Source organism: Lepisosteus oculatus, chromosome 3 (genome assembly GCF_040954835.1).
Source record: "Lepisosteus oculatus isolate fLepOcu1 chromosome 3, fLepOcu1.hap2, whole genome shotgun sequence".
Taxonomy (NCBI): Eukaryota; Metazoa; Chordata; class Actinopteri; order Semionotiformes; family Lepisosteidae; genus Lepisosteus; species Lepisosteus oculatus.
Window position 1 is genome coordinate 59,687,873 of NC_090698.1, and position 9,686 is coordinate 59,697,558.

The 9,686-nt window shown below is 37.0% G+C and overlaps 1 protein-coding gene across 1 annotated transcript in view; it reads right to left on the reverse strand.

Annotated features, from left to right (window-relative positions):
* The window catches only part of LOC102686598 (guanine nucleotide-binding protein G(q) subunit alpha), a 63,567-nt gene extending 58,949 nt beyond the window's left edge, over positions 1-4,618 (reverse strand). Inside the window, exon 1 of the mRNA XM_006626882.3 lies at positions 3,627-4,618. Within this exon, the coding sequence (XP_006626945.1) occupies positions 3,627-3,762 (136 nt within the window). The 5' untranslated portion in view covers positions 3,763-4,618. The remainder of the gene's footprint in view (positions 1-3,626) is intronic.
* Positions 4,619-9,686: the final 5,068 nt, after the last annotated feature.

Sequence of the window (9,686 nt, forward strand, 5' to 3'; positions counted from 1 at the left end):
ATGTGCCAACAATGTATCGAAAAAACTACTGTATGTCAATAATAATAAACATAAGGTTATATACCCCAGCAAAAATGTATAATCATTTACGAAAATAACAATAATTACACTATAGAATTTTGCATGCAGGAGGGGGAGTACTTTTGTCCTTAACAGACTAGATCTAGGCAAGTCTTTCCCTTACATTACAGGACAATATTTATGAAGGACAGTAGAATAATCACTGTGTGGGGAGACCAAGCAAAATTCTAAACAAGCTAAAACAAGTTTGTTGCTTTGTATGATTTCTCAATGAATGTATAACAACGTTCACCAATCAATCTCACTTGAAAAAGTACACACCCCTTTAGACGTGATGTGAATCTTTTAAAAAACGCGGGCTATATTATGGAAAATTACAGATCCTCTACTTTTTAAGTTGTTGTCATACTGCTATATTGTGTTCCACTAAAGTGAGAGCTCAAAATATCAAGTTGCGTAAAATAGTTTTAATAAGACATATTAAGATAATGCACTTGTTAGCACAATTTCTAAATGAAGGAATTCAGTGATTTGTGCATGCAGTGCGCTGTGCTTATGCGTGCGAGACACCGAAACAGTAAAATTCTCTCTGCTTTCACTATCACATTTCACTATCAACCTAAACATACCTGTTCAACCTGCCATAACATACTTTTCTATTTCCCTTTAGGCAAAGTGAGCAACTGCTTTGAAAACAATGAACAACTACAAGGTGTACACCCTATGCACAAAACTGGTGTAAGCTTTCATCGCGCCTTTAACACAAAATGAAGTGCCAACTTTTCCTGGGTCTCTCAAACATCAACGACAGACCTGAAAAGGCAAAGCAGCTAGATATTTCTTGCTTCTTTATCGTTACTTAGCCAAAACCTGTGTCATTTTACATTCATACTTTATTACTGCTAATTACATGGATACTTAGGTTTCAAAGTCAGAGAAAGATGTTCTGAGAAAAAAACTTCAACTTTTAATAAGTATTTCAGTTACCTATTTCAGGACATAACATTTATTGTAATGATTTAACAAAAAGTAATGGTAAAAATCATTTAGTTGTTGGCCACAATATTCTAACAAGAGCCCCATTTACAGTACGCACAATTAGGAAATATCCTGCCAAGGTATGTCAGCAGATTGCATAATCCACACCTCTATCACCTTTTAAATTTGAAAGTCATTTCGGGAAAAAGTGTCATTTTAAGTAAGAACAACATATACTAGGAAACGTTGGATCTGTAATAGACAGCAAAGATGTTGTGTCTGTATGGTTCTCATACAGTGAAACAAAATCCATTTGATCTTTTTCTGTATTATTTTAAATATGTATTCATCCAGCATTAAAATGTACATTTACTGTACTGTAAAACGTTGTTACTGTCATGCTTACCAGTAAATATGAACAATAAATAAAACACAAATTAAAATGGCTTTACAGTAAATCTATGAGTCCAGTTAAAAACTTGAAAAGGCTTGGGCCATGAAAGTCAAAGCCCCAGCACCTCAACACAAACAAGCTTAGAAAATAGCTTAACTGGACCTTGTAATGTACTCCTTGGCAGCACAGCCAGAGAACTTGTGATGTGACAGTTCATTTTGTTTAATAAACATCATGCATCATGATACCAGTGGGTTTCAATGCACCTCAAATGGGTAATTCCTAAATAAGATTTGAACAGAAGCACTAACCAGTATACCAAAAAGATAAAACAAGCATATGCAGTCTACATCACCGTTTTGCATGTCCAATGTGGACAACAAAAATGCCTACATTTCAAAGGGCATGTCTAGCAATGCACACTCTTTCAAAAATGATACTTGCATTTTTTTTTTACACCATTGCTCTATCCTTTAAACTTGGTTCACATGCCCACAGGTCTAGTTTTGTTTTGCACATTTTAGGTAGTTTGCTCCATCATGCAACTGGCAGAACAAGTACAAAGTTCAGGCAGCAAAGGTCCGCAAAGGATCCATCTGTGTCTTGGCTCCGCTGAGGACTTCACAAATGGAGATACTCTGTGGGCCCCAAACTCGCATCACAGCCTCCAGAATCCACTCCACCAGCAGACGTGGTGAGGCCAGGCAAGAAGATTGCAGACCTCAATTACTCACGATACCCTCCCCAACGCCTGTAATAAAATTCCTTAGTTGGAAGATAGATTTAAAGATCTTCCACTCTCAGCTCTGCAGTGTGCCTTTTGCCCCGACAATACGGGATTTTATCAGGTTGGATTTATTGGGATGCTATTATTCTGGTATCAAGCCTTTTGATTCAAAACCAAATTAAGAAACATCTTCCCTTTTTATAAACGCGTCTGTGAATTTTTCAAATGTCTATGAGAGGTTCATGACAGAGTTTTTACATCAACCGTGAATCTGGATATGAAAAGCAACCTGTGGTATCTTGCGAGAAAATAACAGTAAAGACATTCTGGTGAAGTACAAGAAGCAGCCCTCGTCCTAAAAACCACAGAAGAGACTAAATGATTCTTGCAATGCAAGAATCATGTATGCTGCTTTAACACTGACTTTCTGAAGAACAATTTTATCTTAAAAAAATACTTCGAGCACTTTCACGAAAAACTTATTTCATTGATAGTCTGATGGGCTTTTACCAATGCGATAGCTTAACAGCTGCCACAATTGTTTCGCAGGTCGTTAAAATGCATAATTTAAACTACTTTAAAACAAATACGCCCCCAAAAGAACCAAAGATTCGTTAAGCATGCCCAGGCTTTTATGAGAGATTCACACATTAACAAAAGATTATTATTCTATTGCCGAATGAAAGGACGTTGCTATACTGAGCTAAAAACTCAATATCTTTACTTTAGTAATGTTTAAACTGAAGTGAGAATAAAGAAAACCTGTACAGTTGACTATACAACACCACTCTAAGTATAGCTGTTCACCGTATAAAACGGTGTATCCAAAACAGCCTTTATGATTTCTAAGAAGCGCCATCATTCTTAGATTTATTGATAAATTAACATGGAGCCCCTGCAAGATCTTATCACTGACCTAAAACGCACTTTTGATTCCTCATGTACAATGATAATCTTGTATTAGTAATTACAAAAATGGACAGAGTAAAAAAATGAATTGCACTTACAACCCTGATTCAATATGTTAGAGCTGTCAAAAGGCTACTTTAAAGCGAAATATTTGATTATATATTTTGATGTGATCTCAGAAAACTTAGCATTTGAACGTATACCACATGGGCATTTATGAATTTTAAGTTAATAATTTGCAGGCAAGGAATTTCTGAACCTCTTATAGCCATCAATAAAGCACCCAGACTTTGGCCTTTTCGGAATAAGGGCGGAAACTACATGACAAATTATATTATTGAAAATAGAAGCGCGTTCGTAAAATGAAAAACACTAAATTATCGCTAACAAATCACTGACAGAAAGAATAAAATAACGGTTAGCAGTTTAAACCCCGGACTCTTGTGAAAATTTCCTTGAAACCACCTTATTTGCATGACATTAACCGCTGTTTTGTAAGTGTACCAGCACTTAAAACGCTATCGCTCCTTCGCCTGAGCGTGAAAATTATTTTGTTTGTGCGCGGCTAAATATTCGTTCTCCGCAGCTGCTTCTTACCGAGTAATAGCAATTTGAGCTCCCGGCGAGCGTCTCTCTTGTCTCGGCGGAGCTGCCTTTCGATCTCGTCGTTGATCCGTCTAGCTTCTTTCGCCTCCTCACTAAGGCAGCACGCCATGATGGACTCCAGAGTCATTCTTCCAAAAAAAAAAATCTCCTTCACTCTAGTGCCTTTTAATTGTACAATGTTTTCAATAACAGCGCCCGCGAAAATAAAACATCAAAATCCTTTGCGGCTTTTGGAAGAGAAATCTCAGTCCAGTCGGCACAAAACGCGGACACATTCACGATTAATGGAATTTTAAAAAAAGGAAAAACAAAACAAAAAATGACCAAGATTTTTTTTTGTAATAATTGCCCCCCTCCCCCCCTTTTGGTTTCTCTTTCTGATAATCTGCAGCTCCTCTTAAACAAAACAGTAACTCTAAATAACCCCCTGGAACCCTATTAAAATCCTAACAGGGCTAATCTGCTTTTCTTTCTCAGTTTGAGCAACAGATCCTTTCAGAAAGCCTCCGTAGCCTTTCTCTACCTAATCTTGTAAAGGGTTTTCATCCTTGCTAGATGATTTCTTAAAATCTTCTTTGTTGTATTATTAATTGAAATTCAGTCTCCAGACTGTACGCTTTTTCCTTTTATGTATATGGTAAAAAAAAAACACATAAATAAATATATTTATACAGCCCTTTTCTCAATTGCTCGACTCCCGGGCGTGGTAAGGCAGAATATGGCGGACTTTCACTCCAATCCACTAGACAGGAATACAGTTATCTCCAGATGGAAACCCTACGGAAAAAAAAATGACCAGAACCCCAGGTACATGACACGCAAAATGGGGAACGGTAACAATCCCGGAAATGTCCGTAGAGAAGTATCTCATTAAATTATTTTGCATCAAGACACACTGCATGCAAGAAATTCTCCGTTCTTTATCCGCTTTTCCTCTTTTCCATGCATGTAATTTTATTATACACACCATCCACTCCTAACAGTGACGTTAGTAATTGGGGAGGGAAGAATCTGACAAACTGAAGGAAAGCACACGCAGACACAGAAGTAGCTCCAATTAACCTGTGGATGGCAAAGCACAATTCAGCAACAACAACAAAAAATAGTCTGTGGTTTAAGTGCAAAATATCAAGTAAGATTAGTGCTGACTGCAAGATCTCAAATATAATATACTGTATGACAGATATACTGTAGAGGCAATATATACACAGTGCGGGTATACAGTACAGTATGTGCCTTACAAATACAGCTTTTTATGATTGTGTCTGTTATTACCTTAAAAACATTTATTTTTAACCAGTTGATATACCAGGGTAACGCAAAAAAAATATTTTCAGCTATTATTATTATTGATAGTAATGTTATTACATTTCGTAGTTTGACACAATCATGCCTGAAAAACTAAGCAAGACAGCTCCTGGTTTTACTGGAATTTGTGACCCCCAAGGCAGACCAGGCTGCTCCGATCAGTTATGCTGCTGGACAGGCAGGTGGGACAGTTCCCTCAGACTACAATTTCCAGACCAGTACCTCAGTATGGTGAGTGGGGACACTGTGGTGCAGTTCTTTGAATTAAACTAAACCCTTGACTACTAGGTCATTAAAGAGCCCACAGCACTCTTTGAAAGAGTTAGGGTGTTTAGAGCCTAAATTCCACTGTGGGCCAGTACAATCTGGCCTCCTTAAAGATCCCCTTTGTTTTAGCTGGTGATGCAATTTTTTCATTTCTCCTGATCTGTGTAGCGGGGCTGTTCTTCAGTGGTGGATGAAATACAGTAGGTCCCCTCCTGTATGTAAAGGGCTGTTGAATTCTTTGGGTAAAAAACACTATAAATGCAATTCATTTTTATTATTGATTATTTTCTAGTAGTATTTTCATCACATATACAGTACTGTTTTTGTACATTTGTCTTTTTATGTCTTTTTATGAGGCACACACTGGTTCTTACTTTTCAATCTCAAGTCAATAATTTTTTCCACGTATTTTTCCTGATTTAATGTATTAATATATTTTCATGGATTTGGGGCAGTGTTTTACTGGCAGGTCCAAAGTACCTAATCTGAAAGAAAAGAAAACATTCATTAGAGTATCAAATAATAATGATCAAATGTGTTAATATTTGTAATTTCAGTAACAATAATGATGTTTGAAACAAACTCATAGTTATAGGGATTGATATACATTGAAATATACATTGATCACCTAATATGTACTTATTCATGCACACTCATATTTTCAGATACTTTTATTTACAAAATATATTACAGTGTGCGTGAAAACGTTTCAGAAGAGCCTTTTCACAGAAAACACTACACTGTAGATCAAATACCACATTTACATTATTAAAAAAATAAAACAATTACACCCATTTAAGTGTTTAATGATTAACACTGGCTTTAAGTAACTGGAATTTATAGGCTTTGTTCCCTTAATTTAGGCAAATAAACCTTTTCTAAAGTGAGTGTTGAGGTTGTTATGCTGTTAATTAATACTGTGGCTGTGCAATGGTTGTAAAGTATACAGCTGGATTATAAGAACTCTGGTTCTGGTTCAAATCAATGTTATAGACTTGAAAGGAGTGTGGGCGCACTGAAAAGATTATCTTAATGCACCTGGTTTATGTTGGTCTGTGTGTAAATTAGCTGCCTGTGACTGAACTAGGCTGCCTGAGAGCGTCTAACTGCTGCAAGCACAAATATGTCTAGGCTTCCCATGGACTCTGCGTTGTAAAATTGTAACGATGTGCATTCTTGCAGATACAAGAATAGTTGATGTTCTCAAAGAGTAATCACACCCAGCCAAACAAGTAGATTGCAAGGAGAGTTGATTTACGTAAATATTCAAAATCCTAGTTGACAGTGTCAGTCCAAGGGACTGCTTCAAGCTCAGTGTTGAAATGAGGGTGCAGCATTGTGGAAATTGTGATCGGATGCATATGCAGTACTGTAGGACCTTAAAAAGGAGAGATACGTTCACACTAAAAGTTATGAGGGGCTGGAACCAACCAAGCATGTTGTTAAAGTAATTTATTTGGGATCCTCTGAGAAACATCTGAATAAGACCATAAGAAATCAGTTACTAGCAACCATACATCCAGATAAGCATAATGACTGCTTAACATTTTCAGCATTATTTTCTTATTTTGTACTGTAAATTGGATTATGTTCAGAATCTCTCTGTTTGGAGGGGAACATGTTGGAGAAGTTGGGTTTCACCCATCTCAGCAGGTTAAATCCTCTCCTTTTCCATTATTCAGCTGCTGATAACGAACTCTCTGCTAATGTTTTTGTGAAATTGAAATATACATACACGTACATGTACTGTAGTTAATTTTCCTTTTATTTTATGATGATTTTCATAATTGGCACTTTTTACTATGAAATATGGGAGTCTGGATCAAGCCTCCCTCCATGCTCTAGTCTATAGGCTGATACCTTGACTTCTTTCAAGAAACAGACAGATGAGATGTTTCTAACTACTCAGCTACAGTAACTGCTGGCAACCAAATGAGTTATATGGGCTGAATATTACAACGTCTTTCTACACTAGTTTCTTTTCCCAAGGCAACAAAGCAGCCTTACAACGTAATAGCAGTAGTACCTTGATATTCACTTTGCCTTTTATGTTTTCCAGGATTGGCTTCTAATTGTTACAATGCTTACCAGGAATAAAAGGTAATGTATGGAAGGATTCCCTAAAACAGTGGTCTCCATCCTTGGTTGTGGAGAGCCCCGGTCTAACGAGTTTCATAGGTAGCTTTTAAGCAACCCATTTCAAAAGACCAGTAACAATTAACTGTGATCAATTAAACGGATGATGTGTGTTCAATTAAGTAATTTACAGACCATTTGGAACAAAAATCAGAATATGCTTCGGCTCTCTAGGACAAGGACTCCCTTCATTGAAACATTTCTTGCTTAATTGAGCGAATGCTTTAAACAAATGTATCTTTTTCACAGATGCTTCAGATAATTTATCTGTCTTTTTCACAAGCCTCTATCTTGAAGCCGTCTTCAAGAATGATACATTATTGAACTTGAACTTGAACTTGAACTTTATTGCCATATGTAACCGGTACTGGTACAATGGAATTCTTACTTACAGAAAGTCTCTCGATTGTAAAACAAGTGTAAAAAACAAAACAAGGTGCAAACAGTGCATCAAGACAATGTACAAACAAACAATAGACAATGTGCAAGTAAACATGCAGACAGTTTGAATGTAAACAATACAGACGTGTAAACAATGACTGGAGACGTACAATAAATAAATTACAATGAGGTAGATGGTGATGGTGTAGGTGTGGTCCGAGGGGGATGGCTAAATGTGTTCGCCAGTCTCACTGCTTGTGGATAGAAGCTATTGAAGAATCTAGTGGTAAGTGTCCGTATGCTCTTATATCTCTTGCCTGAGGGCAGTGGGGTGAAGAGCTCATGCCCTGGGTGGTGACTGTCCTCTGTGATGGCCAGAATTCTACCACGGCAGCGGTCCTCATAGAGCTGTTTAATGAGACCGCAGCCGATGATCTTCTGGGCCATATTGACCATTCTCTGCAGTGCCTTTCTTTCTCGCGAAGAGGTGTTGCCATACCACACGGTGATCCCATTGGTGAGGACGCTCTCGATAGTGCAGCGGTAGAAGTTCACCAACACATGTATTGGCATCCCCCATCGCTTGAGGCACCTCAAGAAATAAAGGCGCTGCTGAGCCTTCTTCATGATAGAGTCAGTGTTCACAGTCCAGGTTAGATCTTTAGAGATGTGAATTCCCAAAAACCTAAAGCTGGTGACTGTTTCCACTTCCGTTCCATCAATACTGAGTGGGCTGTGAGTGTGTGGCCTGGGTCTCCCGTTTTCTTTATGTTCAAGTCCAGGTTATTGCTATGACACCACCTAAGCAGCTGTACACTTCATCATATTTCTTTGTGATTAGAGAATTGAAGCTTTCTTTGTTCTTCTGTCAAATTACATTGAATTCCACAAGCCATTACCACAGTGTTGCTGTGGGCATGTACTGTATACAGTACTTTCATTTTCAAACTGATTTTGGTTTCTGATACCTGCAAAGGTAATTTTTACTTTCAATGTGCCAGTATGATCTCATGTTATTTCTTTGTGTTTTGTGAATGTTGTAAAAGGCAGTTACCATGGTTAAAGGTTATATACTGGTGCTTTTGTTTATGAATAATTCCATTTATATCCAATTTCAATCTTTAATTATTTTAGGCTAAGAAAGACATTAAATTGTAAACAACACAATTTTTAGCCAAAGGGCCTTCATTATCCCAATGACTAAATTCAGTCAATTCATTTTTTAGGCTTCTATGGAATTTAGCTTGTTTATTAAATGCTTCATATGCGCTTTGAGTTATTTTCAATATTTTTTACATGAAGCTTAAGCATCTGCATGATAAGCAGCATGTTTCAGTTTTTCATCCCTCTCCCTAATGCATGATTACAATACTTCCTATTCATTCCACAGCAAGCAGCAGTAGCGAGAGCAGAATTCCTGGAAATGTAAGATCTTCTCTAATGACATGAGTTAGAAGCTGGCTTTGTTTCAGAGATGTAAACATAACCAAGGAAACAGCATACCACGGGATATCTAAGTGAAAAATTAAAATCAGTTAAACTGTCTTCTTATTCATTGAAATACTAAGCACTAGGGCTCCTGTGTTCTGAAATCAAACATCAAGCACAATATAACTGTTCTACAATAAAAGAAAATCTGTTTTAAACAACTAAACCCACATCAGAAGAGCTTGTTGAAAAGCAATAAAATATTTTTTGTAGCCATCATTTTTCATTGAATCACATGGTGAAGAGTGCCAAAGAAGCTTATTGTTTAATTTTGATGATAATGTCTTCGTAATTGTACAATTTAAAAGTTGATGCATTGATGTGTAAAAACAGAGAAACACAAAGATACTCCTTTTTTCTTAGACACAGTTATAACTCACTCCCCGATATTATCTTCAACTACATGCACAAAATAAATGTAATCCAACATCTGTGTAGAAATATTTACACACAGTACAAATACATGTGATA